Genomic DNA, 23,431 nt, shown 5'->3' with positions numbered 1-23,431 from the left:
GGTGGGAGATGCACCCACCAGCATTTCATGACTTGTTTGCACGGTGGGGAATGAACACCATCCACAGATCTGTTTCCCACTTATCAGAACAAGAAGTGTCCGCAATACTGTTTCATGGCAGGGATCGGTCAGCACTTTCTGGGCAATGCTCTCCTCCTTCTGTGGGACAAGGACCTTTTACATTTTCCTCTGTTTCCTCTTCTGCAGAGGGTCCTTCTATAAAGATAAAGAGGGATGGAGCCTATGTCATTTTGATTGCTCCCACATGGCTGAGACAAACCTTGTACTCTTACCTGATGCAGATCACGATGTGCCCACCGATCTCCCTTTTGGCCACTCTGCACCTTCTTTCTCAGGACAAGGGGCATACCATATATCCCATCTTGGGGATCATCCATCTCAAAGTATGGCTCCTATGTGGTTTCAGCACCTAGAAAGTTCATGCTTAAAGGAAGTACAAGAGATTCTACTACACAGTAGAAAATCCTCCACATGATGCACTTACCTGCAGAAATGGTCCAAGTTTCAGATTTGATGCATGTCCCAATAAATCTCTCCAGTGTCAGCAACTCTTCCACATATTCTGAAATATGCCCTGATCCTTAAACAATTGGGGTTATCCTCGCAGCTATTACAGCATTTCACCAACCTGTAGAGGGGTAATCAGTACTATCACACCTGACCACTAAAAGGTTCCATAAGGGAATAGCAAACCTCTTCCTTCAACCTCGACTTCCTACCCCCTCACTGACTAGGTCCCCCTTTGAACCTATGGCCACCTGTTTGCTAGCATACCTATTGATGAAAATGGTCTTCAGCTAGAAGAATAGGGGAAATTAGCAGCTCTGATGGCACATCACCTATACACAGTGTTCTTCCCAGATAAAGTTACAGCATCCGAGGTTCATCCATAAAGTGATCACCTCATTTCACATGAATCAACCTATTCACCTTTCCACCTTCTTCCCTAAGCCTTCCTGATACAATATGGAGGCCATACTGCATACCTTAGATGTCAGGAGAACTCTGGCATTTTACCTTGGTAGGACAAAAACCTTGAGGAAGTCCCCTAGACTATTCCTCTCCATAGCAGACAGATCTAAGGGCTCAACAATATCAGCCCAAAGATTCTCCAAGTGGGTCTCGAATTACATCAGACAGTGCTACCAAATTCGTAATATGACCCCTCTGGAGTTGATCCGTACACATTCTATGAGATTAATCTCCATATCTGTTGCCTTCTTTAAAGATGTCTCTGTCTCAGAGATCTGCAGACTGGTGTTGTGGGCATCAGGTCACACATTCGCAGAACATTATGCGATCACTGGGGACTCTGCCTCTGATGCCATCTTTGGCTCCATAGTACTGTCATCTGTGCCTAACCTGACACTGAAGTCCAAGCCCTCCAAGGGGAGTACTGCTTGGGAGTCACCTACAGGGGAGTCATGGTGAGAATTCTGAAGTAGAGGGGAGGAGGGCAGGTAGTGGAGCACCCATAGGGACACTACTCGAAGAAGTTACTCACTATGTGCAGTAACGATGGTTACTGCCCCATCTCTCGCCTCTCAACCACCAGGAAGCTCATGGAATAGGTGCTGCTCTGCCGTCTGGGTGACATTATTGAAGACATCGCCCAGTGGAGGAGGCAGGATTTCATCCGAAGAGGAACTGCTGTGATCAAGTAGCTTGACTCACCAGCCACACTGAGGCAGGATTCCAACATAAGTTGAAGACAGGAACTGCCCTTGTTGATTTGTCCTCAGCATATGACACCATCTGGATATAGGGCCTCCTCCAAATCTCCCACATCATTCATTGCTGGTGAATGGTCAGTCTCTTGGCGGTGTTAACTGGGGGCCGCCTCTTTAAGGTGCCAGATCAGCAGACCAAGGACTCTTAACTTGGGCATCCCTTTGGGCTCTGTCCTGGCCTCAGTGCTTTTTAATTTATACTAGATATACCAATAACAGTCAAGGAGATACGTGTATGAGGATGACACTGCTCCAGAGGCTCAGCACATAAGCCTCCATACCATCAGCTGCACCCTAACCAGAGATCTTAATATAATGGCTGATTATTTCCAATGCTGGAACTTAGGTTTAACCTGCAAAAAACCCTGGTGATTGCTTTCCATCTGAACAATAAAATGGCTAATAGCAAATTCGACGTGCAGTTCTGCGGGGAGAGTGTCAGCCATGAGGCTAACCCAAAGTATCTCAATGTTACACTGGACCGGAGTTTGACCTTCCAACAATACCTTGAGAACACCCACTGTAAGGTCAGGTCTTGTGTCTCGCTTATTAGGAAACCGGCTGGAGCATCGTGGGGCTCCAGTTAATGGACCATACGAACTGCAGCAGTTGCTTTAGTACACTGCAGCTGAATATTGTGCACCAGTGTAGTCTCACAGCACTTACATTAACGCTATGTGCATAGTGTCAGGGACACTCAAATAAACCGCAGTTGACTGGCTTCCGATCCGATTGCACATCCAGCCTCCACAGATTAGAGGAGCTGTCCAGACATCTTATTTTTGTAACCATGTCAATACAAACAGGAGGATCCCGTTGCACGATGACCACATGGAGCATTTCGACAGCTCAAAACAAACAACTTGTCGTTGACGCTGCTGAGGAACCACTGGGTTTTGATTTTTATTGGAAAGACTGGTGCAGATTGAATTGCATCAGGACATATCTTAGAAGATGTGGACAAACCTTTAAATGGAAAATGAGGCAAACACCTGTAGGTGATTGTGGTTACCAGTCACAAACAAATGGAGCACATTGTATCTGAGTGTCCCCTTTCTTCTTTGGCCGGGGGCCTAAAGGACATTCACCCGTTAACTGCTGCGGCAATGTGCTGGCTATCAAACCTGAATATAAAATTGTAAATATTGTTACCTACCCAAGCCATACAAAAAAAGTGCTTTGTTGAATAGGGATAGACTTAGGCATATGCATAATTGCTTTGTTGATTTTGGGGCCAGCGTAAAGGTGTAAAGACAGGTGTCATGTGAAAATGTAATAATTCTGAAGAATTTGTAGAAACCATTGATGATAAGGAAAATACAAATCTTTAGAGATTCATCTTATTAGTCTTCCTTTATTTCTGATATATTGTTACTGTAGTGTTGCATTGTTTACTTGTAGGGTATCTCTCAAGTTTTAAAAAGTTTGGTGTGGTTCTTCTGGCATGATTGTTATCCCAGCTCCCTATCAAAGTACAGCTTGAAATCAAGTTCCTGCTGAAATAAAATAGAGAGCAAAAATCCTGGTTGGAATTGGAGTACAAAGCCTGGACAATACAGACTGAAATTTGAATATTCTGTTTGAATTACAGTAAAATAAAGTCCTTCTTGTGATTGTCCCTATGCATATTCCACTCAAGGTGTGCATGCGCTCCGTGTGTGAGGCTATGTACATCATAAGCCACAGGCAAGATTCTTGGCTCGTGTACACATGCTTACATTAGTTCTCATCGAGCTAGTATGAGCATGTGTACACGAGCTGTGAATCACATCTGTAGCTTATAGCATAGATGTAGCCTTATACTGGAAGATTTTTCATTAGCAGCATCCATTAGCCCACACCTGTGCCCTCTGCTTCCCTGTGCTCTGAACTGAGATCACGAGTGGCACAGACCAATCACTTCTTCAGTTCTTTGATACTGTCTGAGGTATGAGTAGGAACCTCTTCAGTGTCTGCAACTTTACTAGCATTCTTGCTTTGGATTCTTTTTTCTGTAAATAGCTTTTAACATTTCTAGATAGTTTTTAATGAGTTAGATAGTGTTAGTAAGGACCTAAGGGCTTCCCCCCAATATCTCTGCCATTTGGAATACTTGGCATGCCCTAGATCCTGGCTTCAAGTGTTATGTGGCTTGCCATGGGTCTTCCTGGTTAGTGATTGCACAATGGCACCAGCGGTTCCACCAGAGGCAAAAGCCCCTCTCACTCCTCATCGTTAAGTTTTGTGTATGATATCCTCAATGACCTGGCTGTGTGTTCTGACCCGGATTCACCAATATTCTCAGAACTGGTAATCACTAGGGAGGTACCCACATCGTCGGTGTGCCATTCTCCAGTTCTGTTAACCATTCGAGATGTTACAAGGCATCCGGTACCATTGGCTCCACCCGTGGAATCTGAGGACTCGCACTCCTATAAGACCAAGACCAAGACACTGGCTCCACTGACCATACTCTGATGCAAGTTTAGTCCTGAAAATGGTTCCAGAGTCTCTTGGGCACCCTCTCACTGCCACAGGTTCAGTAGTCACAATGAACGCTGCTTTTCATTCAACTTCTGTGGTCATGAGACTAGCTTCATGGCTCCAATCCTCAAGGTTTCCCAAGGAAATTCAAGCCATGGTAGAGCACCTTCCCTTCAAGAGTGACAGCCTGTTCAGTGACAAAACGGATGTCACTGCTACCCTTAAGGACTCATGCAAAACCCTTGCTCCCTGAGCATACACACCACAGGACCTTGGAGAAAATACTCCAAACCACCACCATTTAAACAGCACCCTGGGCCTCTGCCTTTTTACTACCAAAGGACCTACAAGCCTCCCAGGAAATGCCAGATAGTGCAGTGCAGCAGAGAGAAGATCCTTCTGTTGTTCTCTCCCCAGCCTCCTGCCAAGAAACCCTTTTGGTGGGACCCTCAAGAGCCTCAAACAAGTCACTTTATCACCCAGCATCCACACTCTATTCAGTAGCTATCTGGCCTGTTTTTCCCTGGTGACAGGTGAGTCCTAGAGATCTTTGCCATCAGCTATACAAGAGAATTTCTGTTCATTCCTACCAAAAAAGCCCTTTCTCATCCTTCTTCATCAACTTGTCTCAAGAGAGGATGCTCAGACAGGAGGTAGACTCCCTGCTTTTGCTAGGAACTCTAGAGTTCCAGTCCTTCCTCAGCATAAGGGGATGGGTTTTTATTCAGGGTATTTCCTCATCCCCAAAAGGATCGGAGGCTGGAGACCCCATTCTGGAGACCGAAGTGCATATCTTCATTTGCTGTTCAAGATTCAGAATGATCACCGGTATAATACCCTCTGAGCAGAGGTGACTGGCTTGCAGGTCTCGAGTTGAAGGACTCCTATTTCCACATAGACATTCACCCAGCTCACAGGAGATACCTGTACTTTACAGTTGGCCTAGACCATTACCAGTACAGAGTTCTTCCATTCCATTTCTTGACAGGTCCCAGAATTTTCACAAAGGTGCTATCTGTGGTGAAGGCTTACCTGCATTGCCAGGGTACTCTAGTATTCCCTACTGGACGATTGGCTGGTCACATGTTGATCATATTGAGATTTATGGTCAACACCGTCATCCCTACTGAGCTTCCTTCTATCCTTAGGGTTCTAAGTAAACCTAGAAAGGTCCCTTTTAGTTCCCATGCAACTGTAGACTTTAATGAAGCAACTTTGGATTTGATTACAGCCAGAGCATACCCTAGGACTGATTCCAGTCTCTGAGGGACCTCTTCACTCAGCTTTGACTGAGCCCTCAGATGACTGTGTGTGATGTTGCCTTCTCCTCTTAAGCCATGTAGCCTCCTATACCTATATGACACCCTTCATTCATTGATTCATTAATTCTCTCACTTGTGGAGCACAGAGTGTACGCTTTGAATTACCCATGTCCAGAGAGCCAATGTTGCAGCCTGCTCTGTATTAAGACTAAAATGGATGAGGTTGGAAGCTATGACATCCCTCCAGTGTGTGATATGAGGTTTTGTCCATTCAGCTTTTGGATTAAACACATAAAGCTGGCAAGTGTATAAACTCTGTGGCATATGGAGCAGATGGCTAAGCCATCTGAGCCAACATTGAGTCATTTGGGAAGACACTGGAGGCTGGTTGGTCAGACATCTGACATGCTTTTGCATAACATGATGAAACCACCATGTGCCTTCAGTACATCACTGCTGTTTCGTGTCAAAAGCATCCAGCTGGCGCATTTGTATGTCTGTGGTGGCCCAGATTTCAGAGCCATACAAAAGAACAGAAGCCACTGCTGCTTGATAGATACTCATGAGTTGATATATGGCATTGATGCCACAGAGGCTTCCAAAGAATCTGCATGACATCCATTGCCTTGCTGATTGGATGTTTCATGTCAGCAAGGCAGCCTCCCTCCTTGGTGACATCAGAGCTTAGATACTCAATGAATTCAACTTCTTGTCCATTGATTATTATGGGCGGGGGTAGATGTCTACCAGCCACTTCCATCAATTTAGTCTTCTTTCAATTGACTTGGAGACCAAGCCTAATTGCTGCTTCTATAAATATATTCAGGACATTGATGAGATTAATTTGAGAGGCTGTAAATATAGCTGAGTCATCTCAGTATTCCAGAATTATTATGCAGAAGTCATGCAATATCAACTCTTGATATGCAGCTAGTGACAGTTTCCTTCATTTGGTCAATAACTATTGAACAGATCAGGGCAACCATAGACTTAAAGACTCTAAGGTCGGAAGGGGACAATATGATCATCTAGTCTGACCTCCTGCACAATGCAGGCTACAGAACCTCACCCACCCACACCTTTAATAGACCCCCTAACCTATGACTCAGTTATTAAAGTCTTCAAATCATGGTTTAAAGACTTTAAGGTACAAAGAATCCAACAGCAAGTGAGCTACATGCTACAGAGGAAGGCGAAAACCCCCCAGAGCCTTTGCCAGTCTGCCCTTGGGGAATTCCTTCCCGATCCCAAGCATGTGGGCAAGACTCATCAGCCAGACACCCAAGAAAGAATTCTCTGTACTAACTCAGAACCCACCCCACCTTACATCTCTTTACAGGCAATTGGCATATCTATCACCTGTAGTCAAAGATCAGTCAATTGCCAAAGTAGGCTGTCCCCATCATACCATCCTCTCCATAAATTTATCAAGCTCAGTTTTGAAGCCAGCTAGGTTTTTTGCCTCCACTGCTCCCCTTGGAAGGCTGTTGCAGAACTTCACTCCTCTGATGGTTAGAAACCTGAGTCTAATTTCAAGTCTAAACTTCCTGATGGCCAGTTTATATCCATTAATTCTTGTGTCCACATTGGCACTGAAACTTAAATAATTCCTCTCCCTCTCTGGTATTTATCCCTTTGATGTATTTATAGAGAGCAATCATATCTCCCCTCAACCTTCTGTTAGATAGGCTAAACAAACCAAGCTCTTTGAGTCTCCTCTCATAAGGCAAGTTTTCCATTCCGTGGATCATCCTAGTAGCACTTCTCTGCACCTGTTCCAGTTTGAATTCATCTTTCTTAAACATGGAGGACCAGAAGTGCACACAGTATTCCAGATGCGGTCTCACCAGCGCCTTGTATAATGGTATGAACATCTTCCTATCTCTACTGGAAATACCTCATCTGTTGCATCCAAGGACTGCATTAGCTTTTTTCATGGCCACATCACATTGACAGCCCATAGTTATTCTGTGATCAACCAATACGCCCAGGTCCTTCTCTTCCTCTGTCACCTCCAACTGATATGTCCCCAGCTTATAGCAGAAATTCTTGTTATAAGTCCCTAAATGCATGACCTTGCACTTTCCACTATTAAATGTCATCCTATTTCTATTACTCCAATTTACAAGGTCATCCAGATCTTCCTGTATGATATCCCAATCCTTCTCTGTATTGGCGATAGCTCCCAACTTTGTGTCATCCGCAAACTTTATTAGCACATTCCCACTTTTTGTGCCAAGGTCAGAGATAAAAAGGTTAAATAAGATTGGTCCCAAGACTGATCCCTGAGAAACTCCACTAGTAATCTCCCTCCAGCCTGACAGTTCACCTTTCAGTATGACCCGTTATAGTTTCCCCTTTAACCAGTTCTTTATCCACCTTTCAATTTTCATATTAATATCCATCTTTTCCAATTTAACTAATAATTCCCCATGTGGAGCCGTATGAATTGCTTTACTGAAATCTAGGTATATTAAATCCACTGCATTCCCTTTGTCTAAAAAATCTGTTATCTTCTCAGATCGTGCCAGACCAATCTGATCTCCTTTTCTAACTTGTAAAGCCATGTTGTATGTTATGCCAGTTACCATTAACCTTGATGTCCTTAACTACTTTCTCTTTCAAAAATTTTTCCAAGACCTTGCATACTACTTTTACTTTTTTCCCTTTTTAAAAATAGGAACTATGTTAGCAATTCTCCATTCATACGGTACAGCCTCTGAGTTTACAGATTCGTTAAAAATCCTTGCTAATGGGCTTGCAATTTCATGTGCTCATTCCTTTAATATTCTTGCATGGAGATTATCCTTGATGGATGCCAAGGTTGTACTCTAACCAGTTGGACATCCCAGTGGACTCAGCTCTCCCTTTTGCGGTGCATTTCTATGAGAAGGTTGAGGCGCTTACCAGGCACACCAGTAACTTGCAGGCAGAGCCAAAGGGAGCAATGTTCAACAGTCAGGCAGCTTTTAAATCATTAAAGGCTATGTACACACACCATCCTTCCTGCGCCGAAATTCTTGGGCTTTTTCATTAGTTCATCTAATGGTAAAAATCTGTTCTGTGGCTGGTCATAAACCTGGCTTGCTGTAGATGGTGTAGATTTCTTATATCAGACTTAATATGCTCAAGAAGAACCAACATGAACAATTTGCTTGGAATGGAAAGCAAAGTGATGCTGTGGCAATTAGCACATCAGGGTATTGTCTTTTTCCTTTTCCAAAATGGGAGAATAATCCCTTTGCAGGGCTCCATCTTTGGTGTTTTTAGGCATGATTATGGACAGCTTACATCCTGAGCAGATGCAACCTGGGCAGGCGAGTCTTGATTTCCCAGTGTTCTGACATCCTTCACCTGGTAGGAAGACAGAGAAGCTGTACAGACAGAGGTACCTTTTGTTCCCGCTTCCAGCCACAAAGAAGCTAGTTATGGGTGCCTCCCTACTGGTTTAGAGAATGCAGCTGGACGAACATGTGGCTCAAGGCTCTGCAACCAAGAAAGAATCCAAGCTTCACAAAGTCTGCAAAAGGTTCCTGCCATACATCCATGCTCTATACATTCAGGTCATGTTGGACAATATGACTACAGTGTTCTACACAACGGTGTATTACATAACAAACAGGGAGAAACAAGGTCCGTTCCTCTTTGCATGGAAGTAGAGCTCTGGAATTGGTGTAGCCAACACCACATCTTTTTGGCAGTGCACCTACCAGGAATAATATACACTTTGGTGGACAGCCTCAGCAGGCACTTCCACAGAGACCATGAGTGCAAACTTCATGACTCAGTTGTACAAAGCATTTTCTGTCAGTGGGGATTCCCATTGTGGGAGCTCTTTGCGTCCCAAGAGAACAAGAAATGTCCAGCCTACTGTTTGTGAGCAGCTCTGTGGCACAACTCCAAAGGGGACACTTTTCCTAGTGCAGTGTTCAGAGCTACTAATGTATGCTTTCCTCACCCATTTCTCTCCAACCTTGAGACCTGAGAAAAATCAAGCAGAATAAAGTATCTGTAATCCTAGTGCACCTTGGTGGTTGAGGCAGTTTTGTTTCACCCACATCCTTTAGATGGCTTCGTGACCATGCTTATGAATACAGCTGTTCTGAACCTGCTGACTCAGAACAAAACAAGGATCCCCCATCCCAATCCCAGTATCCCTCAGTCTAACAGCCTGATATATGGATGGACAGCAAGCTTAGAGAGGTCATGTTCGGAGGCAGTATAGTTTATCCTCAGTGATAACAGAAAGTCTCTGCAAGAAACTGTTATGCTGCAAAATGGAATAAGTTTGTATCTGCATCACCTGATATTTCCAAAGGACTCTCAGATTCCTATCATTCTATGCTATCTCCTCTCTAAAATGTTTGGGTGTCTCTCTCAGCTCGCTGCGAATGCACTTGGAGTGATTAATGTTTTTCATCCTCAAGGAGAAAACTGTTCAGTATTCACTCCTACGACTGTGAGGTTCTTGAAAGGCCTTGCCGGAACTTCTCCTTGGGTACTGAAACTTATGCTGATTTGAGATTTTGATCTCATATTGTCAGCGCTCATGAATCCTCCATTTGAACCTCTAGCCTTCTGCTCTCTTCTTCATCTATGAAGGTAGCCTTTGTGACTGCAGTCCACTAGAAGAGTAGGTGATCTTGTGGCCCTTATGGCAGACCCTCCCTACACATTTTTCTGTAAGGACAAAGCTTCTTTCAGGCTGCACCCTGTGTTCATTTGAAAGATTCTTTCCAAATTCCACTTAAATCAGGTCACAAACTACCTGGTTTCTGCCCAAAACTTCATGCTGCCAGAGAAGACAGAAAGCCCCATTCTCTGGATGCTTCTCATGTAGAGGACAAACCCTTCAGGAAATCTGACGCTTTTCATCTCCTTTATTGAATAGATGAAAGGGGAAGCAATCTCCCCACAAAGACTTTCTAAATGGATTTCAGGTTGCATCCTGCTTTGCTATGAGCTGATACCAACACCTCCCCCAAAAGGTGTGAGAGCCTAGGCTACCTTAGTAGATTCTCAATTGGGTGTCCCCCTTCTGGAAATCTGAGTGGCAGTATGGACCTCTCTGCATACCTTTACTAGACGTTGTGCCCAAATACAAGCTTCATCAGCAGACACATCCTTCAGCCCAGCAGTCCTGCAATCTGTGGTATAACAGGGGTCCTTGTAACCGTCTCTTTGATAAATACTGCTTGTAAGTCACCTCAATTGGAATGTACACTAGGGCCCATCACTCAGAGAGGAAAACTGGAGTTTGAGATGTGTGGTGCCTGTGTATTCCATTACCTGCCCTCCTTTCACTCTGCTTCAGATCTTTTGCTAAAATAATTTGTGGTAGAGAAAAAACTGGAGAGGCAGTTGGTCCTTGTGCCCTCAGTTCAGAGGTGGAGGGCACTGGCACAGACCATCAGAAACTGCTAATGAAAAGTCTTCCATTCTCAGATGCATGGAATGTGTTTGCACCTGAAATGGACCACACATAAGGGGACCACATCTCTGGAAGAACTCCAATTACTGTAAGATAAGTAATCAGAATTTCTTTATAATTTTCAGGCCTTTTAGGGTAGTTAAAACAACTGATTTTTCATTGCATTTTTGCTTAATATTGGTAGTTTTCCTTGCGTTATCTAAATAATATTCTTTCTCTTTCAGCTCTTAGTCCGTGCAGGTGCTAAACTGGATATTCAGGATAAAGATGGGGATACTCCCTTGCATGAAGCCCTGAGACATCATACTTTGTCACAACTTCGCCAGCTCCAAGACATGCAAGATGTGGGAAAGGTAGATACTGCTTGGGAGCCATCAAAGAACACAGTAAATAAAATGCATTTATTTATTCTTTTCTTTCCTATACACCTCTTTCTGTAGTCTAGTCTGAAGATTCTGTACTGTTGAACTGCTTGTTGGCAGCACTGGTTTATTTAGAGAGATTCTTCACCAAATTGCAGGGCCATATTAAAATCAAATTGTTACATATGCACTTTTTTATGCTTACTCATTAACTCATCTGTTTTAAAGAAAAAGGGGTGTGCCCAAAAATATTATAAACCCATCTTTGATAGTCAACTTGTATGGGTGCCAGGAATTCAGAAAAAATTATTTGAAATAGAAACAAATAAGCAGTAATACAGTACAGAGATTGATTAAAATATGCTTTGATTTAACATTTTGCATGGCTTTATTTGTAGCTTTCAGATATTATGTTTGTGTTTTAGCTTTGAAATATTTAGAATGAAAAGATGATTTCTTGCTCCATTATGGCACTGAGGCTAAATTACAGTTGTAAAGCTGTCAGTTCTTTGAGACTGCAGTGTGACTTTAGTGTCTGTAAAATGGTACTCCAGATATGAAATATTACAACTGAATAAGCAATTGCAGAAGCAAGACTTTAGTTACATTGGATGCTGTAAGTGTGCAGTTGAGGTAAAGGGTCTTGGTTTGTTTTTCCCAGATGATGGCCTTGGCTAGCAAGTTCTCAAAAAAACAAAACAAAACCCTCATGAGGTTCATGCAGCTCATTCACTGAATTCTGTACCTGTGGGCATAGCGGAAATTGTTAATATGAAATATTGTTCCGTTATTTTATTCATTACAGTAGTTACTAGTGGTTGTCAGTTTTAAGATGATGTATTAGCTAAAACATTGTTAAAATGTAGTTGCTTCTATGCCAAGATATCTGAAATGGATAGTCCTGACTGAAGCATAGCATCACAAGACATTTCAGGTAACAGGTGGCCGAAAAATGTTTCCAGAGCTGTTACTAAGAAAAACCTGGAAGGAAAGATGTCATTTCTTTAGATGATCCTGAACAACTTTTTTCAGCATGAATGTCCCTACTGGCAATTGCACTGAGTTGGTCATCATGCCTGGAGAGATGGATAATTTTCCTGGAGATGATTGACTTTAAAATAAAATTGAAAAAGATTAAATCTGCCATAGCACATCCTCATTTTCATGAGCAACTCTTTGATCCCGGAGTTAGTACTGGATCCTCCGTCACTTCCTTTTAAGCGACTTATGAAGTGAAGATACACTTTCATGTGTAGTCGTCAAGGTCTATCCTGACTTCCACTGTCAGATGAAATGAGTCTCACCAGACACAAGTTGATTTAATGTAGGAATTCATTATCATAAAATTCAAAAGGGATTCTGAGACACTTCAAAACATCAAGGATATGTCTACACTGAATTTTAAAACTCTCAGCAGTGAGTCTCAGAGTCTGGGTTCACAGGGTTCATGGTATGGTGTTAAAAACAGCTGTGTAGATGTTCAAGCTGGAGCTTGGCTTCTGAAGCCCCACCCCCGTCCCCAGGCTTTATAGCCCGCCCATTTACACAGCTGTTTTTAGCACCATAGCAAGAGCCTGAGTCTTTAGACCCAGGTTCCTGACTTTCTACCGGAGTAGAAAGGCAGTGTAGACATACCTAGCACCTCCTGAGAATCAAGCATTCTTTGGCTGGATTAATATCATTTGCACTTTTTTTTTTAACATGGAAGTATGTGTCTATCGTTCTAATATCCGATGTTGCATAGATACTTTGAGATTGAATAGTGAGGAAAACAGTTTTCAAAATTCACTAGCTTTCTGCTAGTAAAGACTGGTCTTCAAGGTGACCTGCAAAGTTTAAGGGGGGAAAAAATTAGGCTTCTGCCCCTTTTTTGAGTCTTTATGATGTATAAAGTAGACATTAATGATTTTTAAAGGGTTTTCTTCTGCTTGCTTACCTTCTAATTGTTTGAGTGTTGACACTTCATATTTTACTCAGTTCTCAGTTTACTGATATTTTATTCAATTCAAAACAAGTGTCACAGTAGAAAGAGAAATCACTTCCTCTTTCATTTATCCTGGTTTTAATTCCTTTGTACTTTGGATGTCATCCTTCTAGTTCATAGTCTTCCAGGATAGACATATTTTCAGTGTGAAGTCGTGTGTCCTTGTAGTTCATAGTCTGTAGGTTTTGCATCTATAAAAGATCTTTATTAGTGAAGGGCTGAAGTTTGCTTAAGATGGCTAATGGATCCACACTCATATTACATAAAATGCCTTGCATTCTTTCCCTTAACAGTTTGGTCAAAGCAGGATAATTAGAAAAACTGGTATAAAGAAAACTGACAGGTGTAAGCTGCTATTGTTAAATTTTGTTACATAGAGAGTTGGGATCAGATTCAGAGATTACTGGTTCTGTGACCCCAGAATACAGGTGAACAGAGATTACATTGTATTTTGAATACTTAGATGTTGTTGCCTTTAATGAATTAGTCTATGCAGGGAATTTATCTGATAAAAATTGGGTAATTGTACAATTATTTTAATCTTAGAACTGGTAGATTAGTTAAAAATGCATGCTCAGATCTCGTCAAAATACTATTTATAAAATATATTCTTATATATATGTAATGATCAGTTTTCCTTGAGTAGTGAGACTGTATTCTCAAGTATTTAAATAGAGAATCTCAAGTCAGTTGCCTATTTACTTTCTTTCAGTTAATAATGGGACTTGGCACCCAGGGAGCAGAGAAGAAGAGTGCGGCATCTATTGCCTGCTTTCTGGCAGCTAATGGAGCTGACCTCAGTATTCGTAATAAGAAGGGTCAGTCTCCTCTTGACCTCTGCCCTGATCCTAGCCTCTGCAAAGCACTGGCTAAATGTCACAAAGAAAAAGTCAGGTTTGTATATTAACAAAATTTGAAATTTCTGAGCGTGATGTTTTACAAGTCCCCGTTTCCTTGGGATAGATCAATTGAAGTAGAATAAATAAAACAAAAGCCTCTTTTAAAATCTCATGATAGACAACTGAGACTCAAGATAAAGGTAAGTAAAGTTATATTCTGCAATATGTCTTGAATGTTGCTTACAAAAAAATGAGTTGAAACTGAGGTCAACAAATTAAATACACAGTGAACAGCAGTACAGGGCAAGCTTCCTGATTCTGCTTGAGGCATGAGCAGCACCTCATCTGGTAGAGTAATTCTGTATCCATACCCTTTCAGAGCTCTTTCTCTGGGAAGTACTAATAGTTATTAGTGGGACATGTAATTATTATGAAGTAGGCTATCATCTAGGAAGTGGACTGACTTCAATATTTTATGTATGCCATCAGCCACCCATTAAATAGTAAGTTTCCAGTTATTGCTTATCCAGGTTGGATTGACATTAGTGATTTAGAGATGAAAAGCTCCTTTCATTAATCCCCAGATCCATAGAGCCAACTCTGTTAACTTTTACATTTTTATCTCCATATTGTGATTTATAAATGTATTTATTTTTTTTAAAAGAAAAGACAACTTTCTTATCAATTGTCTGCCCCTTTTTGGCAGCCTTCCTGTCTGCCTGGGACACAAGTCATTAGCTAGTTTGTTTGTGCACTAGCACTTTTATTTGTGTGGTCAGAGCTCTGGGCATAAAGTTTTGTTTAACAGGTGCTCCCTCTGCTGGATGTGCAGCAGCATAGGAAAAAGGTCCCAGATAAATATTGACTTCTTCTGGATATTGGGTTGATAGTGGTAGGCTTTTAAAATATGTAAAGTCATGTTATGGCAATGTGTAAGGTAGTCCAAATTCTGAATCTAATGGAATAAGTGTCATTTTAAATACTAAATGACATAAAGATTTGAGAGGAGTAGTTTTTCCCTCATATTTCCTCTCTCTAGATGCTTCTCCGACCTACTTTTATTAACTTTTTATGCGGATTGTTTTATCCAAGCATGAAACTATACTCCTGTTGGCCAGAAAATTGTGCTGTCTGTACCTGGTCTAAAATTAGAATGGTAATCTCCACACTGTTGACACTGAAGGCCCAAATGCCTCCACAGCCTTAAATACAAGTTAACAGGAGGATGACACAATTGGTGCACAAACTATGAGTAACATACATAAGCAAATGACTCAGGGCTTAATTTACAGGATGATTTAAAAAAAAATGTTTTCAGAATATGTACAAGCTTGTAATGCTGTCTTAAGCCTGACTGTGAGATGGCTTTTTAGTGGACAGGTTGGCTCTCGAAGTCCTTCTATGATCAGCAATGACTCAGAAACTTTGGAAGAATGTATGGTGTGTTCGGACATGAAGAGAGATACGTTATTTGGCCCATGTGGACATATTGCTACCTGTTCCCTCTGCTCACCACGTGTCAAGAAATGCCTCATCTGTAAAGAACAAGTGCAGTCCAGAACAAAGGTACATAGCCCAATTTTTAATATTCCCATTGTATTCTTTCTGCAGTTCTGACTTTTTGTAAGCATTCACCGTGAAAAGGAGAAACTGACTGTACTGTCTCAGTTGCCATGGTTTATCTCACATGCTTAGTTTGTCAATGGCTAGAGCAGAGTGTAGCACTTGTGTTATGGCTCCTTTTTGCACGTTGCAAATGACGGGGATAATGAGGGCAGAGACAAGAATTATCTGTCTTGAGCAAGTGGTCGCAACTTTATTATAAGAATTCCTAAGAGCGTCTTATCCTGTCAGCAATGTTAAGGGTGGATCCACAGCTACCCAAATCAGTCAGCAGTCTTCCACCTTTTCAGTGCTCAAATTTAGAGCATCCTAACATGTCCAGGCCTACCAAGAATGTCTTGTACCATGGCCACAACTCCAGGCAGACCAATATCTGAGGCATCCACCATAACTTGTGTTATGAAAGCAAAAAGTACACTCAATAATTTACTTTTCTGTGTAAGTAGTTGCTTTAGTTTTCACAATGTTATATGAATAGGAGGATTGGTGGTCCAGACATTCATGAATCAGTTGATAGATGGTCCATGTGACCATTTCTCTTAGATGTGGTCCACCCTTGGGAAAGTTGAGAAACCCTGTACTATACCACTTTGTTGATTACTGCAGAAAGTCCTTCTAAACAAATTGAGCACCTTACAGCCAAGAAGTATACATGTGTGTACCAACCTGGTGGCCTTATTCTTCCAGCTGATATGATATATAATTCTTGGATAACCAGTAATACAAGTGTAAATATTGAGAAGTAAATATTGCCAGGAAGGACTTCTGGATACAGATATGGTAATCTCCCATTTAAATCCCACTTTGAGGAGGTGAATCAGCTGTTTTTTCTTCCTAAATGGTTTGTTGTAGCTAACATTGCACTAGGCAGAGCTTCTTAAATTCCCTGTGCCCTGCTAAGTAGTGGAAGTAAGCAAATAGATATAAATGGAGTAGATACAAAAAAGAGATGACTTTTTCCCAATTATTGCTTATTGTTCTCTGCAGATTGAAGAATGTGTGGTGTGTTCAGACAAAAAAGCAGCAGTACTCTTCCAGCCTTGTGGTCACATGTGCGCTTGTGAGAGTAAGTAGCCTTGGGAGGTAATACCTTTCAAAATAATAATCTTGCAACAAAAAAAAAACCTGTTAAAAATAGTTGCTAAAAATTCTATTAAAATGTTGACTTGATTGCAGACTATTTAAGTAAATTGAGTTTTGGTCTGATGATCAGATCTTTGACGTGACTCAGAGTGCAATAAAACCACCTGCCTTTAATAAACTTTAACTATTTGGAGGACAATAGAACTATAGCTATTTAACTATAAAATTATAAAACTATAAAATATTTATATTATAAAACTAAAAAACTATAAAATTGAGAGCAGATTTATTCCTGCTTTATTTTGTTCTGACTAGGTTGTGATAGTCTTGAGTAGTCCTATTGTACATTTCTATAAACAAATAAGCCTTAAATTTTTTGAGATCCTTAGCACTCATGTGATTCCTTTCTGACAGTTTTGTGAGGGCATCCAGTGGTGGAAATATAATTAAACTTTAGTCGGTATAGCAACCAAACAATTTTCAAAAGACGTTTATAACTAAGCCTTCCAATAACACCGCATACAAAGATTCCAGCAAGAGTTGTCTTTCCTCAAAAGACTTGGAATGGAGCATGTTTGCAAAGAGCATCTGCTGCAACTCAGATCACTCTGATTGATGTGACAGCACAGTAACTAATGAAGATAAAGAAAACACTTCAGGAGCCTCCAGAAACTTTCCCTTATTTGCTTAATAAGATGAGGATGTAGCAATCATTTTGTCACCAGAACTTTCAAGAACTTGTGGGACATCTTACTGAGGCTTTGCTGATGGGTCAGTAGTCTATAGAATACTGGTTTGTTGATATTATAGAATTACATAAAAGAGGAAAGGTAGTCCACACCATAAACTGCAGTTTAATTGGTCTTGCTAAGGAAATCTGGGGTATCTCCTGTTGTGACTTAGGGGTCTGCTGACTCTCAGGGGTCTGACACTTATTCACTACCTTCACAGCCATCCTTGCTCCAGACTCCTTTCATTGTCTGCAGTGGAGAGAGCATGGATGGGAGAAGAGAGCTTTTTGGTTAACTTCTTAGGAGATGGATATCAAGAAGATAGATTACCATGGTGAAAGGCGTGATCATAGAAATGCACGTTGCCGATATCTGCTCTATAATAGGAAGTGAAGATTCAAAACATGGGGAAGGTTTTATAGATTATTTTCTGGCGAATTGAAGGAAGGAAAGTCAGTCCACTGAGTCGAGAAGGTTAATGTGTGCCCTAGCACTCATTGAGAACTGTTTACAACTCTTACATTGGGATTGTTGTTGCAGTCATGTGACATTGTTTGCTGCTTGTAGAATTCCAGCCTTTCTCCTGAGAGGCAAGCCAAAGGATATAGAATTTACCCTTCAAAGGGTTTGGGGCCTTTTTTGTAGTAATTGCTAGCACCCATTTGCCCATTGGATGTTAGTGAGACATGGGATATTTTTGGTTAGAGGGAGAAAGTAGGTGTTTTCCCATTCATACACTTTCTTTGGTATAGCTTTTAAAAAAGGTTAAGTGGAAAATAAAAAAAATATTCAAGTACTGTTAATAAGGTCACTAAACCAACTAAATTAAAAATTAAAACTTCTAGTCTGTCCTTAAGTTTCACAATGGTTATCAAAGATGATCTCCAGAAATGCGCATGATCTTACATTTAAATTCTGCAGTATCATTGTAAAATAGAGATAATTAAAGATGAAGTGGTATTTATTCTAAATTGTGGATTTCTTGCCCTTGAAAGAGTCAGTTTGCTTGCAGAAAAATACCTGTTCTTTCAAAGTACATGAAAATTAAAAAAAAGACAAATATGGCTTTCTGTAGATCGCATGCAGTGCATTGTTTTTTGATTCTTTGGCTCCTTACTAACTTTTGAATAGGTTTTGTGCTTATTTTTACATATTTTGCACGCACAAGCCATTGGTGGTGTAAATATACATTATGGTATTTTACTGTCTATTTGTGGATAGAATGAAATGAAAAGATTAAGCTCATGGATAGAAGAGCAGAACCAAGAATAAAGAGACTAGCAGGCTACTGATAGTGAATTATCATTGCTTTTCCCAGACTGTGCAAGCCTGATGAAGAAGTGTGTGCAGTGCCGGGCAGTGGTTGAGCGGAGAGTGCCTTTCATTATGTGTTGCGGGGGGAAAGGTACAGAAGATACCACTGATGACATTTGTGAGTGTTTTTTTCTTTTTTTTCTAATATTTCTGTTCTCCTTTCGTTGAAAGAAACAGGGCTGGTCATATATCTCTCTCACATCATCTGTTTGAAGGAAAGTTTTAATGAAAAAAGTTTTGTCAGCCTTCCACCTACTGTTTGTCACTTGCCATTAGGGGCAGTGGTAGATGCTGTTCTAGCATAGGTCATGTCTGCAAAGTGCTGTTTCAGCATCCAAGAAGCATGAAACTAGAATTTGAAACATCGTAAGTGTGTACATATATGATAGTTTGAACCCTTCTCACTAAGTTCCAGAACTTCATGGCCACATATCAATGTGATACATGGAACAAAGTCTAAGAATTGCCAGCTAATATAATAGAAATACACAAATGAGCATACGCTCATGGCCCCATACAAATTACAGATGTTATCTTAGCTTCTTGGACTCTGACTAATTAAAGTATCTCCAGAAAAAATGAGAAATAGAACATTTTGTCTAGGATCAAGCTGGCCTAATAATTTGTTGTCAGAATTATTCAGTGAGTTCTGCTTTTTCTGTTTGATGTCCTTAAAGAGTTTAAAAATTTCTTGAGTTTATTAACTTGAAATGATTCTCAGAATAATTTATGTGAATCATTTTTTGTAGTGTGTGTCTGTCTGTGTGGGTCTTTGTATGCGTTCAGTACTTTAAATTTGAGCTATTGGTTAATTTAAATTTGAATAGCTACATGATATACTTGTTCCCTGGCTGGATGAGCATAACTCTTAGAATCACATTTCTAGTGTTAACATTCAATTCTAAAAAATTCAAAATTAGCATTTTGAAACTTTCTACTTTTCACTTAAAACTTCCTGTTTCTGTCAGTAAACATGTTTCCTGGAATATTCACAAAGTGAATATGAAATGAATGGAAACACAGCCAAAGCAAGTTTGTTCAACAATTTGGACAAATATTTGCCTATTTTTAGCAATATTTGTTCAGTCCCAGTCTGGATTCACCAAACAATGTGGATAACTTGAAATGTCTACACTAGGGTTTTTTCTCAAGAATTTCTCACCAGTGAGAGCACTAGTGTAGACAGGGCTCCAGGTAACTGCTGGCATTTTAACTACCACAGTGAGGGAAATATTTGTCAAGAACTGGTGTAGATAAAACTTCTCAGTGAACAAATTCTTTTAGTTTAGGAATGGAATTCTAGTGAATTATAATTAATAGAATTTGATTATCAAAAATTATTTGCTTGCTTGAAGAGCATTATTTCTATTATTCAGATAAATGAAAATAGTATTTTTGTGATTAGCAGACAAAAAAGTAATTATTCTTTGTTTTAAGTGCTGCATAACATGTTTTAGGCTTTTAATATTATTCTCCTCTGCATTATAGCAAGTGGAAACATTCCAGTTTTACAGAAAGACAAGGACAACACCAATGTCAATGCAGATGTACAGAAGCTGCAGCAGCAGTTACAAGACATCAAGGAACAGGTAAAAGTGCCATATGTTCCTTTATATTGAACACCAAAACAAAATAAGGGAAACTTCTTTCTTGTTCATACTCTTCAGTTCTTAATTTTTTATTAGTTTTGTTCTGTGAAGTAAAGATTAGCTTTAGTGTGGCTAATCTGATTTCTGTATACACACAGTGTTCTTAATGTGTGGCCACATTTGACATTTCATCAATTGGCCCACCTGTTTTAGGATAACTGAATGGGCATATGTGACACAACCAATAAATGTGAGAATGAAGGAATATTATCTGTCTTTTGACCTCATAACAATGTACAGTGAAACCATTTTTCACACACTTTGTTAAATATGGGCATTTTTATTCAGAAAACTGTATGCACTGAGCTGAGGCAGGAGTTGTGAGCCTGCCTATTCAGTCACCAACCGCTTTTGAACACAAATTGGCAGTTAGGGGGATGTGCAGCCCCAAAGTATATGCACACTCAAATGAGAATTATATTTATATATGGTTACAATAGGAAATATTGGTAAGTGTAAAACATTCCATACATAATTTTGAGATACAGTAATTAAATTTGACTATATAGATATTTTAAAATTACTTAAATATAAGGCATTTTAAATTTTGTGCTTGGAAAAGAAATAAAATTATAAAAACTTTGGCTAGATTCACACTTTCAAAGGACAAATTTAATATGATTGTCTTTGCAAGTGCCTGATCAAGTTAAAATATAGTGACCTTGATCTTGTTTTTTTTAATTATTGAATGTGATGTAATTCAGACAAGCAACAACAATTCTCTTTGCGTCTTCTGTAATATGCAAAAGCCAAAAACCTCTTAAATCCAGGAGTTAATACTTTGTATAGAATAGGTTAAATACTTGTTAACATGGAGGACAAATGTTTTGTGTGGTCCGTTATTAAATTTGACCCCCTTCTCTCCCTTTCAAGTTCCTCCCAAACAAAAATTGCCTTCCTGCCTACTGGGATCATGCAGTATTATCTGTCCCGAGTCACTGCCCATGCTACCCTCAGTGCATTGCAGTTTTTGGCATGCTAGCTCGAAGAGAGCTAGCACGTCAGTGTACCTTCACTGGGAAGCACACTCAGCTGCAGTGGAGAACCTTTAAAGACGTGACTGTCTTACATTTGTCACATTTGAAATGATTTGGTGAATAGAAGAAACTGATGAGAACGTAATTCACATTTTAATTTTATTTCACATCTTTTTATCTCATGTGGATTTAGAGTAGTGTAAAATGCTTCAAAGTTGGCTGGTATCTGAGCTAAACCAGACAGCACTGTCTGTCTGTTACTGATCTACCTGAAAGTTCAGAGAGAAGGTTTTGAATCACCTAGTTCTGGGCCCACATCTGTAAATGCCTTTGAAAATTTGAGACCTGATCTGCTGTCAGATGTTAACCTCAGGGGCAAATCTATCAATAATTGTTACCCTCACATTGGCAACTGGCTGAGACCCCCATTATTGAAAAACTTTGTTCAACTCAAAGCAGTTTCCAACCTAATCTGTGCCTGTATAAGGGGACTGGTAGACTAAAAACCATAATTTAAAAAACATTCTTTCTCACCAATAACATTTGAGGCTATTAAATCTGAAAACGTTTTCAAAACTCTACTTTTTATTGTTTTTCTCTTTTCATCTTGGACAGTAAAAATACATTTAGTTGTTTTTACTTTCTGGTTCTTGAGCACCACAGTGTTCCAAGTTACATAGGTGAAGTTTAGGTTGAAACAGTTGTTTCCATTGGCAATGTAAAATAACCATGAAAACTCTTCTACAAAGCTTAAGGTTATAAAGATACTTCTGCAGAAATCTAAATGCTTTGTTTTAATTAATGTGAGTTGATTCCAGCAACAAATGTGTATACTGGTGTGTGAGCAGAACTGTTGAATTTTAAACAAATATTTCCTTTCCAATTGTATCTTTTTTTATTTATTTCAAATATTATTTTCAGAAGCGGTATCCCAAGACACACTTTGTAGTTCCTCCTGCCCTGTGTTTCTTTTCACAGATCTTAACAAAAAGTTTTATATCATCAAGAAGTTCTATGCATTTATCAGTGAGAGTAGAAGAGTGCCTTATTTTGTTGGTTTCATTTTCTACTTCTTTCTGGTCATCAAAAAGTTGTGTTTAAAAAAAAAAAAAAAAAAAAAAAAGACAATTTAATATTGTTAATCTTCTTTATTGCCTAGATTTTTTTAAGAACAGTTTCTGTCCAATACTCTAATTTTAGGCTGATTTTCAAATAGGGTCACTTGACTATTCTTTTTGCCTATCAGCAGGATGTAGATGGCTGCTTGTCTTTTACCATATTGCATTGTCAATGACTTACTTTTTTAAAATGATTATGCTTGAAATCCAGCTTGTCTAAAATCCTAATTTGTTTCTCAGGGAACTGACTGACCTGTCTCTCGTGGAACCTTTTAATTTGTCTTTTAGGTGACTTTTCAGTTTACTGTTGTGAGAAGGGCTAATGAGCTGCAGGTTCTAGTTAAAAGTAAATTGTACCTTAAGTTTGTGCCTGAAGTGATACCCAGAGTACCATTTTAAATACATTTTTCTTTCAATTTCTGCTTTAAAGCTGCACTTCTAATGTGACACGCCTAATGTGACAAACATATTTGTGTGTTCTTAAAACTGCTTATTTGTTCTTTTCAGCAGGTATACCTACGTTTCAGCTCATGTCTTCAGTGATAATTTAATACATTAGTGCAGCAGCCTTTAAAACCATTTCTGGTGCCAAACAGAAGTGAGGCCTGATGTCAACAGAATCCCACACATGATGACCACATCATTCTTCAGGGATTCCCTGAATGTGAACCATCTTTGACTGTGATTGCAGTGCCCTCCACCACATTTTATATGTAATCACCATCATCTGTCTGTAATAAATACCTTATATATGTTCCTTCACCATCCGTATGTCATTTCTTTTTATTTAAAATTAAAGTTATTGTAATGTCATTGTGCACCTGTATATTGTGCCTGGAAACAT

The 23,431-nt window shown here is 39.9% G+C and overlaps 1 protein-coding gene across 4 annotated transcripts in view; it reads left to right on the top strand.

The window, feature by feature from the left end:
* Nucleotides 1-23,431, top strand: part of MIB1 (MIB E3 ubiquitin protein ligase 1) — a 115,734-nt gene that overhangs the window by 82,648 nt on the left and 9,655 nt on the right. For 2 of the 4 annotated variants that reach the window (XM_067546785.1, XM_067546777.1), the window contains exons 15-20: nt 11,132-11,293; nt 13,966-14,147; nt 15,466-15,658; nt 16,703-16,781; nt 18,848-18,961; nt 20,332-20,432. In XM_067546785.1, the coding sequence (XP_067402886.1) occupies nt 11,132-11,293; nt 13,966-14,147; nt 15,466-15,658; nt 16,703-16,781; nt 18,848-18,961; nt 20,332-20,432 (831 nt within the window). Of the gene's footprint in view, nt 1-11,131; nt 11,294-13,965; nt 14,148-15,465; nt 15,659-16,702; nt 16,782-18,847; nt 18,962-20,331; nt 20,433-23,094; nt 23,350-23,431 lie in introns of those variants that run through there. The other 2 variants (XM_067546793.1, XM_067546788.1) reach the window with 2 other exon arrangements.

The sequence above is a fragment of the Emydura macquarii genome, unplaced genomic scaffold (genome assembly GCF_026122565.2).
Source record: "Emydura macquarii macquarii isolate MOO-44397 ecotype Brisbane River unplaced genomic scaffold, CSIRO-AGI_Emac_v2 contig_212, whole genome shotgun sequence".
Taxonomy (NCBI): domain Eukaryota; kingdom Metazoa; phylum Chordata; order Testudines; family Chelidae; genus Emydura; species Emydura macquarii.
The sequence above is the reverse complement of the archived record's forward strand: the minus strand, read 5'-3'. Positions and strand labels throughout refer to the sequence as shown.